This window comes from Stegostoma tigrinum, chromosome 22 (genome assembly GCF_030684315.1).
Source record: "Stegostoma tigrinum isolate sSteTig4 chromosome 22, sSteTig4.hap1, whole genome shotgun sequence".
Classification (NCBI taxonomy): Eukaryota; Metazoa; Chordata; class Chondrichthyes; order Orectolobiformes; family Stegostomatidae; genus Stegostoma; species Stegostoma tigrinum.
This window is the reverse complement of record NC_081375.1, coordinates 54,031,801-54,055,112: the sequence shown is the minus strand read 5'-3', so window position 1 is coordinate 54,055,112 and position 23,312 is coordinate 54,031,801. Positions and strand designations below refer to the sequence as shown.

Here is a 23,312-nt window from a genome sequence, read left to right as displayed (position 1 = left end):
CTTCTGTTACCAGATTCTAGAGTTATTGGAGTCACATATGGTGGGGTGGGGGAATAAGAATTTAGTGTCAGAAAACCAGCTCCACTCTAGCCTCTGACCCCTGTCCCCACAATCCCCAGAGCACAAGAAACAAAAGAATAAGACTCGCCTCCTCATCATTGTATTCCCTGAACTTCAGTCCTTGGCCGACAGTCTTTAGGACCCAGAAGCTGCTAACCTTTGACTAGTTGGTAGCTTCTGGTGAGCCAGGACATTACTGTGTAGACCTCGATAGACCAAGAAGATTGTCAGTCAGATCTGAAACTAATTGGTGTGTGACGGTGCGTTTCCCCAGTGCTGTGGGTATTACTCAACACCTAACATTCCTGTCACCATATTTAATCTCAAAAGGGGAAAATCTCAGCCACATTTTATCTCATTTCTGCATGGATCCTGTGATCTGTCCACAAGGTCAGCTTGCTTGGTAGATGCAAGGGTAAAGGATGGTGGGTGGGAGGCATGGGTCATCACTGTTAGCATAGGGGCTAAGAGGGCTATTTGGGTGTTGTAGTGGTGCATTCGTTAACATGAATGGTATAAAGTACAGGGGCACAACGTAGCATGGAAGGTAGATGGTTCTACCATTATAAGTATTCGGCATGAGTTGGATTTCGTTGGCAATGGATAGAGCACAGAGGGGTAAGGGCTGTTTTATGTTTTGGTGCATTGTTTTGATTTATTGTCACATGCACCTAAGTACATGTGAAAAGCTTTGTCTGTGAGCAGTATAGGCAGATCACAGTTGTGGCATCCATCAGTCTTGAGAGACCATGGATCTGTGCCTGAAGACTTTTGATTCAGCTGCCTGTGATAGCACAGCGTCTCTTGTGGCTGTACAGGCCCACACGGGAGTGACAGTCTTGGTTGCAGTGACTGCATTTGAAGACACTCTCCTCCAGTGTTGCCGTGTTACTATCTTTCCATCGAGCACGCTTTTACTCAGCGGTAAGCCTCAGTTTCTCCTCTCCTCGCTCCAGCCCTCTGCGTAGTTCCCGTCTCCAGCATGAATGATCATTTGCAATGTCTTCCCATCTCTCGATGTCCAGGTCCATTGACTTCATGTCCCTTTTGCAGACCTCTTTGAAACGAAGATGAGGTCGTCCTCGTGCTCTCTTGCCATGGCCATCTTTCGGGATCCTCCCGTCTGGCATACGATGTACGTGACCCAACCAGCGGAGGCGGTGTTGTTGGAGTAGAGTGAAGAGGCTGGGTACCTGGGCGCGGGTGAGGACTTCGGTGTTGGTGACTCAGTCAGTCCACTTGATGTCCAGAATGCGTCTCAGGCTGCGAAGGTGGAAAGCGTTGAGACGCCGGTCTTGTCTGGAGTACGGGCTCCAGGTCTCACTGCCGTAAAGCAGTGTGCAGAGGACGCACGCCCTGTAGACTGCAATCTTGGTGTTCGTAGTCAGCTTTTTGTTCTCCCAGACTGTCTTGGTCAGTCTGGCAAATGTGGAGACTGCTCGTCCGATCCACCTGTTGATCTCAGAGTCCATGGAGACGCTGTCTGTGATGGTGGAGCCGAGGTATGTGAATTCGTAGACTACTTCCAGCTCGTAATTGTTGATGGTGATGACAGGGGGGTGCTCAATGCCTTGACCCAGCACGTTGGTCTTCTTCAGGCTAATGGTCATGCTGAATTCCTGGCAGGCCCTTGACATGTTGTCCATAAGGCGCTGCAGTTGCTCTTCAGAGTGGGCTGCCAACGCTGCGTCATCTGCAAACAACATGTCTCTAATGAGTACTTCACGAACCTTGGATTTTGCCCTCAGCCGGGACAGACTAAACAGCCTTCCGTCCGATCTGGTGTGGAGGTAGACACCACCAGTTGATGTTCCAAACGCGTGTTTCAGCATGGCTGCGAAGAAGATGCCGAACAGGGTGGGGGCAAGCACACAGCCCTGCTTAACACCGCTGCGGATGTTGAAAGTCTCCGAAGAAGAGCCGTCAAATTGAACAATGCCTTTCATATCCGCATGAAACGATTGGACTATTCTGAGGAGTCTCAGACGACAGCTCCTGGCAAGGATTTTGAACAAGCCGTCTCTGCTCACAAGGTCAAATGCCTTCATGAGGTCAATGAAAGCGACGCAGAGCGGTTGACTTTGCTCTTGACATTTCTGTTGTAGCTGTCAGAGGGAGAAGATCACATCAATTGTGGAGCGTTCTGACCTGAAACTGCACTGAGATTCGGGGTATAGACTTTTGGCGATTTTCTGTAGTCTGTTCAGGACCATGCAGGCGAAGACCTTCCCAACGATGCTCAGCAGCGAGATTCCTCTGTAGTTGTTACAGTCGCTTCTGTCCCCTTCGTCTTATAGAGGGTGACAGTGTTGCATTCTCTCATGTCTTGCGGCACCATTCTCTCCTCCCAGCACTGGCACAGTAGTTCCAGCAGGTGGCTAAGCAGAACTCCCTTTGCACACTTGATGACCTCTGGTGGGGTGTCATCCAACCCTGGTGCCTTCCCAGTGGGTAAGCAGTCGATGGCTCTGCTCAACTCGTCAGCAGTTGGCAATGCGTCCAGCTCCTCCATGACCAGTAGGCATTCCATGCTGTCTAACACGTTGTCCGAGATGCCGTTTTCCCTGGAGTAGAGTTCGGAGTAATGCTCCACCCACCTCTCCATCTGCTTGCTTTTGTCTTTGATGATCTCGCCTGTCCTGGATTTTAGTGGAGCTGTCTTACTCTGGGTTGGACCGATGGCTTTCTTGATTTTCTCTTACATTCCACATAGGTTGCCTGTGTCAAATGATTACTGGATGCTTTCACATAGTTGTAACCAGTAGTCTGGCTGTCATCTGTGCGTTGTTTCTTGCTGTCCTCAGCGCTTGCAGTGTTACCTGGGTAGGTTGGTGTTTGTGTTTCAACAGTGCAGCACACTTCGCCTCAATGATTGCGTTGAGCTCATTTGCATTTGCTTCGAACCAATCGTGTGTCTTGCTCCACTTCTTCCCAAAGGTCTTCAACGCAGTGCTGTGGATAGGTCCCTTAGAGAGCCCCATCTCTGCTGAGCAGCTCCTTCTGCAAGGAGGGCATCCTCCAGTGAATTGATGAATACTGCCGCTTTGTCTGAAGGTTGGGTCGCAGTAGCATTGATACGCTGCTTGCCTGCAGGCTTGGCGTAGTACATCTTCTTTGGTTGTAGTCTGAGTTTGCAGCAAACCAGGGAGTGATCCGTGTCACAGTCAGCACTCTGAAAGGACCGAGTCATGAGCATGTTTTTCAGGTGGCTGCGTCTTGTGAGGATCAGGTCTAGCCGGTGCCAGTGTTTAGAGCGGGGATGTCGCCTGAGACTTTGTGCTGAGCTTTGGCCTGGAAGTTAGGTGTTGGTGACACATAGTTCGTGCAACATGCAAAGCTTGAGCAGTCATTGTCCATTGTCATTCATGTTGCCAATCCCATACCGTCCCAGACAGCCTGGCCAGGGGTTGTGGTCAGCACCCACTCTGGCATTGAAGTCGCCAAGTAGCAGCAACTGTTCATGATTCGGGATTGCCTGTATTTTCCTTGAAAGCTGGTCAGAAAACTTATCCTTTGCATCTTGTGTGGAATAGAGGGTTGGGGCGTAAGCACTGATAATGTTGACAGGTCCATCAGTGGTGTGCAGTCGAAGTGAGAAGATCCGCTCCGATCCATCATTGCTGAGTTCCACTATCTTCAACAGCGAGTTCTTCACGGCAAAGCCAACACCATGCTCTCTGGTCTTGTCTGTGCCTTTCCCCTGCCCGAAAAAGGAATAGTCTGTCTCATGTAAGGTCCCCAATTCTGGGAGCCTTGTCTCTTGAAGCACTGCAATGTCCACTTGGAGTTGTAGCAATTCGTTGTTAATCACTGCCGTCTTGCGGGTGTCACTGATCTCTCGAAGGCCCTCTGATAGACCAGTTGTCATGGTCCGTACATTCCAGCATCCAAGTCTGAATGCTGGCTTCTTTCCTTGTTTCCTTGTTGTTTTGCTTGGTGCAGTGTTTACAGTCCGCGAATCAGGATACTTGTATCCCTAAGGCCCACGCACCCAGTGGAGCGGGCGGACTGTGGCAGGACAGCACCTAATTGGCTGGGGGCAGCCCAGCTTGAGGAGGCTGGTAGCTGTCCAGGAGGCACGTTGGCTTCTCCTTCCATCAAAAGCAACCCCTGGCGCCTTGCTGTACGCCAATTGAGCGCAGCTTATAACTGGTAAATTGCTGCTTTCCGTGTTTTGCCGCCACAGTGAGGCGACGCTGGAGTGTCCTCTCCAGGGCGCAGGCCTGGGCAGGGTTTTATGAGAGATCGGCAGTTGCCCATGCAGCACGTCTCCCCTCTCCATGACACCAATGTTGTCCAAGGGAAGGGCAGGGGCTGATACAGCTTGGCACTGGCGTCATCGCAGGAGTTGCCAGAACAAAGTTGGATATAACATCGGACTGCCTTAGGGAATCCGGCACTGGATTTATCCTTAGGGTTTACTCCCGAAGCCTTTCCCGTGATTGGGTACGGCCGCAAGGCAGCAGAGGTTTAAAATCAGAGATTTCCTTCTCTTGGATGGACTGCCCTCCCAGGCTTACGAGTTCCATCTACCCAAAGTTGCAATGTAACCATTCCATCAACATAATTAAAACTCTCAGGAAAGGACAACGGAGAGGACAGATTGGCAGCTTCTTCATGGATGGTCCTGAGCCATCAAAGCAGCTCGGCAGATCACAGTAAGCAACGACATTCAGATCAGAGGGTGAAAAAAATGGACAGAGTGAGGCACAGAGGCAGCATTATACAGGACATGTGTGAGACAAGATTAACATTATTTGAAGTTATTTGAAACACCAAAGGAACAGAAGCAAAAAAAAGCTCCTTTCCTCACCACCATGTTCTCACTAAAATGAAAACACCCGAGCCACCATTTTCAAAAGTCATGGAGCAAGGAGTTCTAATGACTTTTTGGACTTGACTCATGATGCAAGTCCAAGCCAAAGTGTCAAAACAAAATTCTACTGAGTAGAGAGGTAACAAAAGGTGCCTTACCATGGTAAACCCAATAATGAGAATGAAGTGTGCTTAATGACCTAGCCCTGCTGCTTCACAAGGCTCCAACTCACCTCTAGAACATAGAACATAGAACATAGAACAGTACAGCACAGAACAGGCCCTTCAGCCCACAATGTTGTGCCGACCATTGATCCTCATGTATGCACCCTCAAATTTCTGTGACCATATACATGTCCAGCAGTCTCTTAAATGACCCCAATGACCTTGCTTCCACAACTGCTGCTGGCAACGCATTCCATGCTCTCACAACTCTCTGCGTAAAGAACCTGCCTCTGACATCCCCTCTATACTTTCCACCAACCAGCTTAAAACTATGACCCCTCGTGCTAGCCATTTCTGCCCTGGGAAATAGTCTCTGGCTATCAACTCTATCTATGCCTCTCATTATCTTGTATATATCTTGTACCTCTGTTAGCTTGACCATGATGACAAAGGCTTCCTCAGGTTCTGGCCAACTCAGCTCGGTCCACGTGTGTTTGATCTTGGCGAAGCAGGTTCCAATATCCACAACAGAGGTACTGTGTTTATTCTTTTCTCCCATAGACTCCAGCTGTAGAAATAATACTGAGAGCTAACATTCAAACAGAAACTGTTCGTACCTATTTAGAATCTCCACAGGATTACTTAATGTGACTGATACAGTTTATCCTCTATATCAATGACTGCCAAAGAATAATAGAATCCCTACAGTTTGGAAACAGGCCATTCAGTCCACCTTCATACCTAAGACAGCGCCGTGTTTGGCAACATTATACTCCTGTACTTGAGGACATGTGACAATAAAGCTTAAATCAAGTCAAGAGTCCGCACCAACTCTCTGAACAGCATTCCACCCAGACCCCCTACCCTATCCCTGTAACCCTGCGTTTCCCATAGCTCATCCACCTAAATTGCATATCCCTGGACACTATGGGCAATTTAACATGGTCAATCCATTTAACCTGCACATCTTTGGAATGTGGGAGGAAACCGGAGCACACAGAGGAAGCCCACACAGACACAGGGAGAATGTGCAAACTCTGCACAGACAGTCGCCTGAGGTTGGAATCAGACCTGGCTGACTGGCACTGTGAGGCAGCAGTGGTAACCACTGAGCCACCACACCATGTCAAACATAATGATTTGAAGTATGCTGTTGGTATGATATTTGGGAGTCTTATCAGGAATAACAATTAAAACTAGGAATTCTGTGGAGATGTTGTAAAAAGGTGCGATTACAATTCTGTCAATTGTAAGTCATAACCCATAAGGCCATTACTCATAGGAGCAGAAGTAGGCCAATTGGCCCATCAAGTATGCTCACCTATTCAATGAGATCACAACTGAACTGATAATCCTCAAATCCACTTTCCTGCCTCCCTCCTCCATAATCCTTGAATCATTTACTAATTAAAAGGCTCTCAGTCCTAAATATACTAAATGATATGGTCTTGACCATCCTCTGTGATAAAGAATTCCACAGATTCACCATCTTCTGAGAGAAGAAATTCTTCCTCTTTATTGGCATAAATAAGAGACTCCTTATTCTGAGACTACACCCTCTGGTTTCAGACTGTCCCATAAAAGGGGAACAACCTTGTTGCATTGGCCCTGAAAAGTCCCTTAAGAATCTTGTTTGGTTCAGTGATGTTGCCTCTCATACTTCTAAATTCCAATAAGTATAGGCCTAACCTACTCAACCTGTCTTCATAAGAGAGGCCCCCATATCTGGTATCAGCCTAGTGAACAGTCTCTGGACTGCCTCCAAAGTTATGACATTTTTCCTTAAATAATGGGCCCAGAACTGTTCACAGTATTCTAGCTGTGCTCTAGCACATGCTTTGTATAGTTACAGCAAACTTTCTCAACTTTTGTACTCCATTTCCTTTGAAATGAACACCAAAATTTCATTTGCCTTCTACCTGCTAGCCTTTTGCGATTCATGGTTGAGGATTGCCAAATCCCTTTGTTGTAGCCTTCTGCAGTCTATCCCATTTAAATTACCATTCACTTCTTCTGTTCTTACTGCCAAAGTGTACAGCCATTCATTTTCCAACAATACATTCCATCTGCTAAGTTTATGCCCACTTGTTTAACCTGCCCTTATCTTCTGTTGACTCTACTTGCCATCCTCAAGTTGCCTCCCACATATTTTTGTCATCTACAAACCTGCTATAGTACTTTCATATATCTCATCCAAGTCATTGATATATATTGTAAATAACTGACCCCAGCATTGATCTCTGTGGCACTCCACTAGTTACAGGTCATGATCCTGAAAATGCCCTCCTTATCCCAACTACCTATCTTCTGTTAGTTAGCCAATCCTCTATCCACGTTCAGAAGTCAAACAACGCCAGGTTATATTCCCACAGATTTATTTGAAATCACAATCTTTCGGAGCAGTGCTCCTTCATCAAGATGAAGACTTTTGATGAAAGAACAGAGCACTGGACATCTGTGGCATCTCCACGTCATGGTTCTATCCAGGCTAATATACTATGATCAACATCATGGGCTGATCTTTGAATGAGAGCCAGAAAACAGAACTAGTTACAGACCTAAGGAAAATGCCAGTTAATTACACTGCTCCTGTGAAAATCCACAATATAGACATTAAAATTGTTAATAACTACAAGTAACTAGGTGTCCAAAGGTGCACAATAGGGTGAATCAGTGTTATCAATGCACAGGTGTGTGCATTACATACATGCTTATACTCAGAAATTTAAAATTTTTTTGAGTAGATCCTACAATCGCAAAACTCTTTATGCTGTATGCTTGTAGGTGAGTTTGTCATTATTTTTTCAATGCTTTGGCTTGGTATGGCTGTCTTGGGAATGCAACCTCTTTTAGGATATGCAGATTACTGAACCAGGCAGGAAGGGGATTTGATGAGCTGATCTGCCTTGACGAAATCTGCTTGTGAGAAATGTGATGAAAGACTGTCCCAAGCAATGAGAATCGCCCCTTTCCTAAGGATTACTGTTACATGCATTCGGGGAAGAGGCTACAATCCTGCCAATGAAGGATAAATCGGCCCCAAAGCTCATTTTGCCCTTTATTCATTAGGAAGACTAACCGGAGCTGATTGATGACTCAGGTTTTATACTCAGGGTGGATTCATTGACTGATTACACTACTTACACTGGAATAGTTTTCATACATATTTTAATTAAAGTCAAATATCTGAGATAGAGGATATTTTTGTCTTATTGTCACTATTTGGTTTATCTTACCATATGAGCAACATTCCCAAAATATATTTCCATATGGAATTTTCTCTGATGACAATAAAGTGGAAGTGAAGCAAAAAGTCATATTGCCTCAGAGAAAAGCCTGTACAGTGTGAGATAAACAAAGTTGACCTGACCCAACCCTCATTTCATAGGGTTCCTCTCTGATGCTGAACATTCTGTACACAGCAAAGGTCTCACCTTTATTTCTCTGCATCTCCATCTTATTGAATTTCGGGCACAACATGACATCGAAATCTACTTCCCCTATCTTCACCTTCATGCCCATTTCTTTCAACAAGAGTCGTCTCCCCATCTGACAAACCCTGTCACTGATTTCCAACACTCTCCCTCCATCTAGACCCCTCCCTCTGGCCTTTCAGCTGCACTCAATCTGTTCATTGAGAACTGGCAATGTGATATTGGTTGCCTCAATTTCTCTGCCCCCCCCCCCCCCACCTCACCAAATCCAACCTATCTCCTCCTGACTGCCCTCCGTGCACTTAGATCTAACCCTGACTTTGTTATTGAACCTGATGATGAGGGTGGTGCTGTTGTAGTCTAGCGTAGCACTACGTTGCAGGGGCTAAGCACCAGCTCTCAGATACCTCCTCCTATCTTCCTCATGGACAATGACACATCAGGCCATTGTATCAGATACGGGCACTGACCTCATTTCATCTGGTGATTTCTCTGCCACTGAAACCTATAGTCTCCTACCCCTGCACAGCTTGCTTCTACCTCCTTCCAAAAATACACAAACAGGACTGTCCAGGCAGAACCATTGTTTCATCCTGCTCCTGCCCAACAGAACTCACCTTTTCCTACCTTGACTCAGTCTTCTCTCCCTGGTCTAGTCCCTGCCCACTTATATCCGTGATTCCTCTGACGCTTCATGCCAGTTTCAAAGTTTCCAGTTTGCAGGCTCCAGCTGCCTCCTCTTTACTATAGATGTGCAATCCCTTTATATGTCTACTCCCCACCAGGAGGGTCTTAGGGCTCTCTGCTTCTTCCTGAAGCAAAGGCCTGAACACAGCACCCTCTTCTCTGGCCAACATCTATGTCTCTGGCTTGCTGCCATACTCCTTTGAAGTTCAGCACAAACTGGAAGAATAGCACCTCACTTTCCACTTCAGGACCCTGCAGCTCTCAGGACTCAATATTGAGTTCAATAATTTTAAGGCCTAAACTCTCCTATGTCCTATCCCCTACCCCACACACCTTGTTATCACATAGCTTGCCATTACACACCCGCTATTGTTAGCCACTAACAGTCCCCATTAACAGCTATTCACCCTCCTAGCCAGATCATTACCAAGTCCTTTGTCTATCCAACTGCTCTTTTCTCCCTCTATGGGCTCGATCCTTTACCCTATTGTTTTCTCAGTAATCCATCCCCGTCCCTATCTTCTGCACATTAAGCCGACCATTTCCTAGCTACCATCAGTTCTAAGGAAGGTTCACCGGACCTGAAATGTTAATCTGATCTTTTTCTTCACAGATGTTGCCAGACATTCTGAGCTTTTCCAGGAGCTTCTGTTTTTGTTCCTCCTTTCATAGGTTGGCTTGAACCTGCATGACCCCAGTTGGGCTGAATGGCCTGTTTCTTTGTGGCAGATTGAGTACAGGAAATCCCATGGGCAAGTGTCCACAAGACAACCCATATCAATCTCATACAAACCCTTACAGCCAGCCAGCAAACACAGCAGTTTGCCTTCCCATTTATGGAACAGTCAAACCCAATTCTCAAAACAAAAAGCCCACCAACCCAGCCAGTCCCCTTCCTCTTGTTGCTTTTCTGAAGTAGATAACAAAAGAATGCCAACCATATAGTCCTGACTGGCGCACACCACATACAGAAAGTGATAAACCCATGTCATTCACTCCAGAGGTGTAATACCTGATCTTTCCACACAGCCCGCTGAACCATCTCCACCGAATTCTCATACACCATCTGCAACCACTTGGGTAAAGGTTCGCTGAACCATTTGTGGAAGCCATCCAATGGAAGAGGACGGTCACTGAAAAACACAGGGAATCAATCTTCAAACTGGTTGAAACACATGCAGGGGCTAAAGCTCAGAAAGAGGAGATTTTGTCATAAATCAGGAGATTTGGTAGATTTAGCAGGTCTGCTGGTAAAAGAAGACTATGGCAGCCCAGGGATTATTGTCTATGATCCTAAAACTAGTGGATGCAATTAGCAGGTCTAGTTACAGCTGTGGAGAGTGACTGATTTAATATTTCAGGTTGATAATCTTTCAGCTGAACTGGGAAAATCAGGAGATTCCACAAGTTTTGAGTACAGAGACAGGGCAGAGGAGGGAAAAGAAAAAAAACAAAATGGAAGAAATTAAATGAAATTAAGGATGACAGTGCTTTCAAAATAAAAAGGGATAAAGGAGAAGTGAAGAAACAGAAGCTAAGTCTGGGGAAGGTGTAGCAGAATCATTACTAGCAACAGTCATCTAGAAGAACAGAGGCTGGGTTTATGATCTGAAAGCCTTGAACTGCATGTTTAGGCTAGAAGACTAGGAAGTGCCTATTCTTGGTCTGGTTCCTTAGGCATATGAACTTTATGGAAACACTGTTGAAAGCTGAAGAAAATTGGGTAGGATTGGGACTGGGTTGGAAAATTAAAATGACTAGCTTGAGAAGCTCAAGATCATACTTGCAAACTGAGTGAAGGTGTTCTGCAATGTAGTTGTCCATTGGTCTCCCTGTGAACAGCATTGAATGCAACAAATCAAATTGAAAGAAGCACAAAAATAAATATTTTGGGACTCAAACATGGATAAGGAAATGGTACATGCACCCTACACCTCCTGTACCTGCATGGGGTGGACTCTATCCCATGGCACATTTCCACTACAAGTGCAGGAGATGTAATATGATGCCTTTTACATCTTTACTTCCCACCATCTACAGCCCAGTATAACACTTGCATTTCTTTCATTTAGCTACTGCTCACAATGTGGTTTGCATGGCTGGGGTGACCACTTTGAACTCCACAAGCATAACTCTGCGTTTCCGGTTATCTGTCATTTTAATTCTCCACTTCGTTTCCACACTGACTATTCTGTCCTCAGCCTCTGTTCCACTGAAGCTCAAAGAAACAATGTCTCATCTTTTGATTAGGCAAGTTATAGCCACCTGGATTTGACAGAGAATTCATAACCAACTTTCCTCCCCACAGCAGCTGGTAGTCATGATTCTGTTACCCGTAGTTACCATCTCAGAATCACTTTCTGTTTCTTTTCTTCTCCCATTACCCTCTCTTTCCATCCTGCATTAGAATCTTTTTTTTATTCAAGCTCTCCTATCACAGACTTTCCCTTTTGTTTTTTTTCTTTGTTGCTCCTTTTGTACATTGGCTTCAAACCTGCCATATGTATGCTCTCAATGAACTATTTTAGTATATGTTACAGAGGTATAGTAATGAATGTGTGTTGGACATGTACTGTGTGAGTACATGAGTATTTGTGCACCATCAATAAATATTGTATTGCTGGAATGCACTTTGTGACCAGAGATCCATTGGAAGTACATTGCATAAATGTATAAGTGACAGAGGTTGACTATGTTGAGTACATGTGAATCCGGTACACTAACTGAGTAGATAAATCTGGATTGTTGGCACTCAAGTTGCTTGTATCCACTGTGATATACATACATTCAGAGATGGAGTGTGGAACTTACTCTGGTACTAAGTAAATCCGTTGATGCTGTAGCTGTTTGAGCTTCTGAAACAGCTGGAATAAACCTTCAACAGTTGCCTTGGACCTGCCAGATCCAATATTTATCACTTGTTCCTGCAGATCCTGAGCAACCTGTCAATAAGCAGATGAAATTAGTGATTAAGGTGAGGCATACCTAAATCTTTTGGTCTGGAATATTTAGGACAACATCAAGCAATGGCTTTTGGTCTTAGATCATTCGGTCCCTCAAATGTGTGGCAACATTCACTTAACTCTTGGCTAAGAAATATCACAACTCTGTGTACCTGACTGAAGAGGGACGCGATGAGTGGTGGCAATACAGGTAGGTGTGAAGAGATAACAAAGTGTGGAGCTGGATGAACACAGCAGGCTAAGCAGCATCTTAGGAGCAGAAAAGCTGACGTTTCGGGCCTAGACCCTTCATCAGAAAAGGGTGATGGGGAGAGGATTCTGAAGTAAATAGCAAGAGAGGGGGAGGCGGACTGAAGATGGACAGAGGAGAAGATAGGTGGAGAGGAGAGTATAGGTGGGAAGGTAGGGAGGGGATAGGTCAGTCCGGGTGGATGGACATGTCAAGGGGGCAGGATGAGGTTAGTAGGTCAGAAATGGAGGTGTGGCTTGAGGTGGGAGGAGGGGATAGGTGACAGGAAGAACAGGTTAGGCAGGCAGGGATGAGCTGGGCTTGTTTTGGGATACAGTGGGGGGAGGGGAGATTTTGAAGCTTGTGAAGTCCACATTGATACCATTGAGCTGCAGGGTTCTCAAGCGGAGTATGAGTTGCTGTTCCTGCAACCTACGGGTGGCATCATTATGGCACTGCAGGAGGCCCAGGATGGACATGTCATCTCAGGAATGGAAGGGGGATTGAAATGGTTCGCGACTGGGAGGTGCAGTTGTTCATTGCGAACCAAGCGTAGGTGTTGTTCAAAACGGTCCCCAAGCCTCCGCTTGGCGTGAAGAGACACTATTTTATGCAGAATGAGAAGAGGGTGCTGATTGGCTGGGCAATGATTAGAATGGCGATGTAGCAAAAACATTTGACCTATTGAGCGCTAGTACCATTCTGGTGCATCTATAAATCGATAGACTATTATGCAGATAATGACTCTCGGTTCATTCATAAGCAATGCATAAAACTACTGTGCAAAACTTCAAATCATTTTGTCCTGAGTTTTGCTAATCCGATGTTCCACACTCCTGTTTATAACTAAACAAAAGCTTTGTGATGAGTTGTAGTTGTGGCTGTATTGAAAGAAAAAAAAACATTTCCTAGACTGAAATCTGAGTTTGTTGAATTGTCCAAGTGGGCTGAACAGTGGCGGACATCTTGGGCAAATAGAGTTAAGGAAAACCAAAGCGTTTCCATAAGGACATTAAGGACTAAAGAGTAACTGGGAAAAGAATATGGCCCCTTAAAGATCAACAAGGCTGTCTATATGTGGAACCACAGGAGATGGGCGAGATACTAAACATGTATTTCAGGTCAGTATTTACTGTGGGAGAGGGATATAAAAGTCAGAGATCAAGGGGAAACAAGTAGTAATATCTTCAAAAGTTTCCTTATGACAGAAGAGGAGATACTGGATGTCTTAAAATGCATAAGGTAGATACATATTGGGGACCTGATCAGCTGTATCCCAGAACTTTGTGGGAAGCTAGGGAAGAGATTTTTGTGCCCCTTGCCTGAGATTATTATCATCGATAGCCACAGTTGAGGTTCCGGAAGACTAGAGGATGGCTAATGTGACACCATCATTTAAGAAAGGTGGGAAGGAAGAGTGAGTTTTGAGAAGATTTGTAGCTCAGGCTGAGGTTCTGGATGTGAGTTTGCTCACTGAGCTGGAAGGTTAGTTTTCAGACGTTTCGTCACCATTCTAGGTAACATCATCAGTGAGCCTCCGACGAAGTGCTGGTGTTATGTCCCGCTTTCTATTTATCTGGTTAGGTTTCCTTGGGTTGATGATGTCATTTCCTGTTCTTTTTCTCAGGTGATGGTAGATTGGCTCCAAATCAATGTGTTTGTTGATGGAGTTCCGGTTGGAATGCCATGCTTCTAGGAATTCTCGTGCATGTCTCTGCTTGGCTTGTCCTAGGATGGATGTGTTGTCCCAATCAAAGTGGTGTCCTTCCTTATCTATATGTAAGGATACGAGTGATAGTGGGTCATGTCGTTTTGTGGCTAGTTGATGTTCATGTATCCTGGTGGCTAGCTTTCTGCCTGTTTGTCCAATGTAGTGTTTGTCACAGTTCTTGCAAGGTATTTTGTAGATGACGTTCGTTTTATTTATTGTCTGTAGCCAAGGAACTACACCAAAGACTAAAACACCTAGTAGAAGACTCCCACCACTCCATTCGCTCCACCCAAGAATTCCTGAACACCATCAAAGACACCAAGATAGAAGAGGATGAAATAATGGTCTCCTTTGACGTAACAGCCCTGTTCACATCCATCAACATCAACCTGGCCAAAGAAACACTGACTACATTATTAGAAGAACAGAAGACACATACACCAGACACCACCAACCTCATCAGCAAGGACAACATCATCAAGCTAGTGGACCTATGCCTCACCACCCACTTCACTTTCAATAACAAAACCTACAGACAAACCAACGGTACACACATGGGATCTCCGATATCAGGGTTCTTAGCAGAGGCAGTAATGCAGAGACTCGAACAAACAGCTCTGCCAATCATCCAACCCAAACTTTGGGTCCGCTATGTGGATGACACCTTTGTCATCACAAAACAAAACAAATTAGAGGAAACCTTCAAGACCATCAATAATACCCTTTACTGGCATAACATTCACAAAAGAGGAGGAAAACAACAGCAAACTGCCATTCCTAGATGTCACAGTAGAGCGAACAGCCAATGGGGAACTTCAAACCAGCGTCTACAGGAAAACAACACATACGGACCAAATACTGAACTACAGGAGCAACCATCCCAACACCCACAAACGAAGCTGCATTAGAACATTATTCCAACGAGCCACCACACACTGCAGCACAGAGGAACTACGCAGAGCAGAGGAAAATCACCTATACAGCGTATTCAAAAAGAATGGGTACCCTATGAACACAGTCCGCCGATTTCTCAGCAACAAACCCAAACAAACAGACAAAACAGGCTCAGAAACCATAACCACTCTCCCCTACGTCAAAGACATTTCTGAAATGACTGCCAGGCTACTCGGACCCCTTGGCATCAGGGTAGCCCACAAACCCACCAACACACTAAAACAGCAGCTAATGAACTTAAAAGACCCTATACAGACAACAAACAAAACGAACGTCATCTACAAAATACCTTGCAAGAACTGTGACAAACACTGCATTGGACAAACAGGCAGAAAGCTAGCCACCAGGATACATGAACATCAACTAGCCACAAAACGACATGACCCGCTATCACTCGTATCCTTACATACAGATAAGGAAGGACACCACTTTGATTGGGACAACACATCCATCCTAGGACAAGCCAAGCAGAGACACACACGAGAATTCCTAGAAGCATGGCATTCCAACCGGAATTCCATCAACAAACACGTTGATTTGGAGCCAATCTACCATCCTCTGAGAAAAAGAACAGGAAAAGACATCACCAACCCAAGGAAACCTAACCAGATAAATAGAAAGCGGGATCTAACACCAGCGCTTCGTCGGAGGCTCACTGATGATGTTACCTAGAATGGTGACGAAACGTCTGAAAACTAACCTTCCAGCTCAGCGAGCAAACTCACATCCAGTGGGAAGGAAGAGGCAGGTAATTGTAGACCAGTGAGCCTCCTGCTCCTCTGATGCTGCTTGGTCTGCTGTGTTCATCCAGCTCTACACTTTGTTATCTCTTATGACTGATTAGAGATAGACAGCATGGGTTTGTGTTTGGGAAATAGCGTATCACTAACTTGAGTTTTTTTGAAGAAGTGACAGAGAACATTGATGAAGGCAGAGCAGTATAGGGGTTCAACAAGGTTCTGCCTGGTAGACTGGTTAGCAAGGTTAGGTCACGAGAAATCCAGCGAGAGCTAGCAATTGGATATAAAATTGACTTGATGGTAGGAGACAGTGGGTAGTGGTACAGGTTGTTTTTCAGATTGGAGGCCTGTGACCAGTGGTGTACTGCAAGGATTGATGCTGGGTCCTCTGCTTTTCATCATTTATGTGAATATAGGATGTATGGTTTGCATGTGACACCAAAATTAGTGGTGTAGTTGTCAGTGAAGAGAGTTATCTCAGAGTACTAATGGTCCTTGATCAGATTGGCTAATGGGCCAAGGAGTGGCAGATGGAGTTTAATTTTGATTCAAATATGAGGTTTTGCATTTAGTGAAGCAAATGAGAGCAGGACTTTTACAGTTAATGGAAGGGCCCTGGGAATTGTTGCCAAACAAAGGGTCCTAGAGGTGTACGTGCATAGTTCCTTGAAAACGGAGTCACAGGTAGACAGGCCGGTGAACAAGGTATTTGGTATGCTTGCCATTGTTGGTCAGGGCATTGAGTATAAAAGTTGGGATGTCATGTTGTGGCTGTACAGGACATTGGTCAGGCTACTTTTAGAACAGTGGATTCAATTTTGGTCTCCTTGCTCTTGGAAAGATGTTGTTAAACTTGAAAGGGTTCAGAAGAGATTTACAAGAATGTTGCCAGGATTGGAGGCTTTGAGCTGTAGGGAAGAGACTGAATAGGGTGGGGCTTTTTTTGCCTGGAGAATCAGAGACTGAAGGATGATGTTATAGAGGTTTATAAAATTATATGGGCCATAGGTAGGGTGAATTGTCTTGATTTTTTTTTCTGCAGGGTAAGGGGGTCCAAAACTGGGGAGGGGGACATTAAGGAGAGAGGAGAAAGATTTATAGGGAGCTAAGAGGCAACTTTTTCGTGCAGAGGATGGTACCTGGATGGAATGAGCTGTCAGAGGAGTTGATGACGGCTGGTATGATTACAACATTTAAAAGGCATCTGGATGGATACGTGAATAGCAAGGGTTCAGAGGGATTTAGTTGAAATGCTGTCAGATGGGAATAGACCAGTTTAGAATGTCTGGTCAGTGTGCACAAGTTGGACCAAAGGGTCTATTTCCACGCCATATAACTATGACTCTGGATTTACTAAATCTTGTAATTTATATCCTATCTCCTCATGTCCTGTCTTTCTTAATTTCCTGGGTACTTACGTGTGTAGATGCAGTAGCAAAGCAATTTCCCCATATTTTGAAGGGCTGTTAACATCATATATCTTTGATTTTAACTTAAAGGTTTTTGCTGTGGGTTTATTTCAAACCTTGAAATCCAAAAAATAAGGTTTGGGGACACCTTTCTGCTTACCTCAACCAGGGAAACGAGTAAATCAATCAGTACCTCACTGTTCCAGGCGTAAGAGTGGAAAGGCAGTCTTAATGCAATTTCACCCCTTTGTCCATGACAGCTGTCTTCACAAATAATGTTTACTCAATGTTGTTCCTAGTTTGCTTGTCATAGTAAAAGTCCTTAAGACATAAAGTCCTCCAACACTCTTTTAGCTGTTAACTAAAAGTTGAAATCTGTTTTTAAATTAATGTGCCTCTATGGTGATTATGAAAATATGGGTTTTCAAAAAGCATTTAACAGATTATTTGGAAAATAGGAGCTCATGTAATAAAAAGGTACAGTAGGAAGTTGGGTACACAGCTTGGTACAAGGTTGATTGCTTTCTTTGTTATTTGAAAATGACACGGACTTGGGTATACAAAGTAGAAACTTTACAAACTGTGTAAGTAGTTCAGAGAACTGTAGCAAACATCAGGAGGCAAAGTAATTTGTTCATCTTAGATAGATTTTACAAGGCAAATTTTCATCCCAAGGAAGATGTGGTTTGAAGGTGGGCACTTTCTCTAGCTAGGCACACAGGTCTGTCAGCATGTCCTCACTTTGGTCTAGTGTATAGAAACAGATCTCTGTAAACATAGGGAGAGGCACCTCCAACAAAGTCAACCCTCAGCCTTTGACAGGACAGGGAAAAACAGAAAGGGAGAGAAGGTTGCAGGTGTCCCATTATCATTATCCTAGACAGTTACAAGCAGAGGCAAGCGTGCTGTTTAGTTCTGTGAATTTCCCTGAGATGGAGAGAAGTGAAATTTAAGTCCAGATACAGCAGCAAGAACAGAAGATCAATATCGCCAGGGGTATATAGCACTTCAACAGAGGGAGGATCATTACACTGAAGGTACACCACTGTTCCAAAGGAAGCCAAGGCGTGAAGGCCAGTTACACCAGGCTGAGGTCAATTAAATTCTCAAAGCACGACTAACTATGGACTACAATCTCTGAGCAGATTGAATATCTTTGAAGTTGTCAGTCCACGTTAAATCTCAAAATTAATGTCACCAATTTACATCAATTTCAAATAATATTCTTAATCATAAAGTTTATAATCAGCAAGCATATTAATGCTGACTATTACCGTGACACAGCCACTATGCTATTGCAACTTTTGATGATCTTACTCTTTTTTCATTCTTGCTGCTAAATTACTTGCACAGCTATCTTTCAGATTTAAACACTGATAACTGTTGGTCCACTACCATCAATAATTTGATACAAAATAATATATTCATTAACCCAGTGGTTTGTGGATGTGCTCATGGGAGGTTAGTTAACGATGATATAAATGAATCGAATTGATTAATATAAGAATGTTCACCTAACCAGATGTAGGCACTATTCTTCCCACATGAGGATTGGTTTGTAATTACAAAATAGTCCTTGATGTCTAAGACATTAAGGTTTCAATAGATCCCAGTGAATCAAGTCCCTGTCAGGGTGTTGATCCCAGTGAACCATGTCAGAATGTTCATCCCAGTATTCTTACATTTGCCCACAGTCTCTGAAAAAGAGCATTATCAGTGATGATCACAGTCTAATTTATAAAATTACACTTGGTTTGGTGTAACTGAATTGATACTTACCAATTCCTGGAACTGCAAGTAGGTGATATTGAACAGATTCACTTTGATAGTGCTAAGAAGAGACAAATATAACAGTCAGTAGACTTTTGGCAAAACTGAGAGTTAGAACATGGTCTGAAGACAAGTCCAGTTAATTTCCATTCACCATTCTAACTTTCTCAGCTTTTGATTTAATAGTCAGCTCTCTTCATTCAACTACACAACAGCACGGGGGCATATACAATCTAATTTACTAAAGCACAGAGAGAGCAATAATAAGTTTTTTTTGGTAATAGGTAACTATTGGAAAGCACTGACAGAAATAACAGGTTAATTATTCATGAGCACCAAGAATAATAATGGATTAGTTATATGAGAGGATAGAGATTATTGTTGGGCTATTTACACAGACAGTACTAAAAGCATTAACGGGTTACCTACACAGGTGACCTAGACTCTAAAAGGGTTAATGACACAAGTCACAGTTGTAGCTCTCTTGCCCCAATTCCTATATAACAGCTGAGACCAGTGATATTCCATATCAGAAATGGGGCCTTACATTCGTAGCCTTTGGAGGAGAACTGGAGTTAGACAATGAGGTGCAAGCGTGATTATGAGTGTGGAGTGTACAGGGCCCTACCCCATGAAAATCTTCATCCGCTTTTTCCGGTCGTTTAACAGATCATTATTTAGGTGTTCTATGAGTGTCACCAGCGATTTCACAATTTCTTCCTCAGTCTGTGAAGATGATAAATGATGAAGGTCAAAGCAGAAAATGATTATTCATACCACACTTGGGTAAAAGTAGTCAGACATCCAAAGGATGCATGTGAGCTTTAAAATCACTGCAGACATGCTGATAAAGGTGGAAAGTGATTGCGCCATTGAATGATAAATCAGGTCTGTTCTGAATTGACTCATCACAACTGGGATGATGGTATAAATGAACATTTCCTATTCATTACAAATTCCAATTCTCCATGCTATATTTTCTATCACATATCTGCACACATGTTAACAGGACAAGACAAAGCATTCCCAGCCTTCACCCTAAGCGAGAAATGCTGTATATGAACAAACAGGAGTAGGCCACTCTGCCCTTCGAGCCTGCTTTGACATTCAATAAGATCATTGCTGATCTGATTTTAACATCAACTCTGCATTCCTGCATATCCGTGATAATCTTATATCCCCTTGGTAAACAAATTGGTCCTAGTCAGCATGGATTCACTAAAGGGAAATCATGCTTGACAAATCTTCTGGAATTTTTTGAGGATGTGACCAGTCGAGTAGATAAGGTTGAATCAGTAGATGTGTATCTGGACTTTCAAAGGCTTTTGACAAAGGAACTGAATACAATATCTCCAAATTTGCAGATGATGCTAAGCTGGGTGACAGTGTGTGCAGTGAGGAAGATGCTGAGACTGCAGGGTGACTTGTACTGACTGGCTGAGTTGGCATATACTTGGCATATGCAATAAAATGTAGATAAATGTGAGGTTATCCACTCTGTTCTCAAAAACAGGAACGCAGATTATTATCTGAATGGTGGCAGTTTAGGAAAGGGTGAGGTGCAATGAGACCTAGGTGACATGGTGGAACAATCACTGAAGTTTGACAAGCAGGTGCAGCAGGCAGTGAGGAAAGCTGATGGCATGCTGGCCTTCATAGCGAGAAGATTCGAGTGTAGGAGTGGGGATGTCTTGCTGCAGTTGTACAGTGCCTTGGTGAGGCCAAACTTTAAGTATCATGTGCAGTTTTGGTCTCATTGTCTGAGGAAGGACATTCTTTTGATCTAGAGAGTCCAGTGGAGGATCACTAGACTGACTCCCAGGATAGCAGGACCGATATATGAAGAAAGATTGGACTGACTGGGATTGTACTCACTGGAGTTTGGAAGAATGAGGGGAGGGGATCTCGTAGAAACATATGAAATCCTGGTGGGACTGAATAGACTGGACATGGGAAGAATGGTCTGATGTGACTTCACTTGATGAAGGAGCAGCAGTTACGAAAGCTTGGGATTTCAAATAAATCTGTTGGACTATAACCTGGTGTCATGTGCCTTCTGACTCTGTAGCATAGATTACATGAGCAGAGAGATTACGTTGGAGCTGTGCAGGACTTTGATTAGGTGTACTATGTGTAGTTCTGGTCACTACACTATAGGAAGGATGTGATTGTATTAATGAGGTGCAGAGCAAATTCACCAGATTACTCTGGAATAGAGGCTGGATAAACTCAGGTCGCTTTTCTTAGAGCAGAGAAGGCTGAGGAAAAGAAACCCCAATTGCATGTATAAGGTTATGAGGGGAATGGCCTGGGTAGATGGAAGCAACCATTCCCCTTGGTTGAAGGGTCAATACAAGGGGACATCATTTTGAGATGAAAGGCAGGAGGTTTAGGGAGGATTTGAGGAAAAATGTTTTCACCCAGAAAGTGATGGGAATCTGGAATACACAAGGAGGGTAGTGGAGGCAGGAAATCTCAAATCTGTTAAAAACTACATCAATGAGCACTTGAAGTATCATAATAATCAAAGCAATGTGCTAAGTGGTAATTAATGGGACAGTTGTAGATTTAGAGTAGTTTTTGTCAGTGCAGTCTTACCAATGCTCTCTATAATGGAGCATAACCTCCCTACACTTGGAGTAAAACATGACATCAGCTTTCCTGATTATTTGCTTGTACCTGCACACGAACCTTCTGTGTTTCATGTATGGGGACACCCAGATCTCTGTGCATCTCAGAGCTCTGCAACCCCTCACCATTTAGATACTCAGTTTCATTTTTAAATTCCTACTTTCCCACATAGTACTCTATTTGCCAGATCTTTGTCCACTTAACTTACCTATATCCCTTTGTAGATTCTTTAGATCTTTTTCATAACTTACTTTACCTGTCTTAGTGTCATTAGGAAATTTAGCTATCATACATTTGATCCCTTCATCCAAATAATTCCTATAAATTGTAAAGAGTTGAGGCCCCATAACCAATCCCTGTGGTTCATCACCCATGACATCTTGCCAGACTGAAAAAAGACCCATTTATTCCTGTGATAACAAGGTGTAGAGCTGGATGAGCACAGCAGGCCAAGCAGCATCAGCGGTGCAGGAAAGCTGACATTTCGGGTCTGGACCCTTCTTTAGAAATGGGGTTTCTGGAGAAGGATCCAGACCCAAAACGTCAGCTTTCCTGCTCCTCTAATGCCTCTAGGCCTGCTGTGCTCATCCAGCTCTACACCTTGTTATCTCAGATTCTCCAGCGTCTGCAGTTCCTACTAACCCATTTATTCCTGTTCTCTGCTTACTGTTAGACAGCCAATCTTCTATCCATACCAATCTGTTACCTACTAAACAATGAGCATTTATTTTCTGCAATATTCTTTGATGTGGCACCTTATAAAATGCCTTCTAGAAATCTAAATACATCCGCTAGTTCCCCTTTACCTGCAGGACACATTACATCTTCAAAGACCTCCAACAAATTAGGCTGAATGATTTTGTTTTGACAGAATCATGTTGATTCTGCCAGATTAACTTGACATTTTTTTCTAGGTGCCCCATAATAATGCTTTTAATAATAGCTTCTAACATCTTCCCTATGATAGATGTTAGCTAACGTACCTGTAGTTTCCTGCTTTCTGCCTCCCACCCTTTTTGAATTAAGGGATTTAGCTATTTTTCAATCTAAAGCAACCATCCCCAATTTAAAAAAAACAATCAGCTATCTCACCGGGGACTTCTTTTAAGTCCCTAGGTTGAAATCCATCAGGGACCGGAGGTGGCACAGTGCTTAGTAGTCAGCACTGCTGCCTCCAGCAGGAACCCAGGTACAATTCTACCTTTGGAAGACTGTGTGGAGTTTGCACATTCTCCCCATGTCTGCGTGGGTTTCCTCCAACAGTTCAAAGTGTACAGGTTAGGTGGATTGGCCATAGTAAATGCAGGTTTACAGGGATAGAGTGGGGTGGGGGGTGGGGGGGAAACGGGTCTGGGCAGGTAGCTCCTCAGAGGTTTTGTGTGGACTCAGTGGACTAATAGCCTGCTTCCACACTGTAGGGATTGTATGATTCTAGGACCTGGCAAATTGTCAACTTGTAGCTTCAACAATTTACTTAGTACCACTTTCAAGTTATAATTTTCTTGAGTTCATCCCTGCCTTTCAACTCCTATTTACAGTTATTTATGGGATGCTACTTGTATCACCTCAAGTAAAAATTGTACAAAATATCTGTTAAATTCATCTGCAATCCCTTTATCCATCGTTACCTAATTCCTCAGTCTAATTTTCAATAGCACCAATATTTACTTTGCCATGGCTTTTTAAATATCTGAAAAACATTTCCCACCTGTTGTTACATTTTCTCTTTCTGTTTTGTTCCAAT

The 23,312-nt window shown here is 43.8% G+C and overlaps 1 protein-coding gene across 3 annotated transcripts in view; it reads right to left on the bottom strand.

The window, feature by feature from the left end:
• unc13d (unc-13 homolog D (C. elegans)) overlaps positions 1-23,312 on the bottom strand; it is a 149,474-nt gene that overhangs the window by 48,583 nt on the left and 77,579 nt on the right. For all 3 annotated transcript variants that reach the window (XR_009447091.1, XM_059653844.1, XM_059653845.1), the window contains exons 17-21: positions 19,566-19,663; positions 18,947-18,998; positions 11,973-12,103; positions 10,174-10,294; positions 5,465-5,608 (exon numbers count right to left, since the gene is read on the bottom strand). Coding sequence is in view for 2 of the 3 variants with exons in the window: in XM_059653844.1 (XP_059509827.1) it covers positions 5,465-5,608; positions 10,174-10,294; positions 11,973-12,103; positions 18,947-18,998; positions 19,566-19,663 (546 nt within the window). In the remaining variant the exon portion in view is untranslated. The remainder of the gene's footprint in view (positions 1-5,464; positions 5,609-10,173; positions 10,295-11,972; positions 12,104-18,946; positions 18,999-19,565; positions 19,664-23,312) is intronic.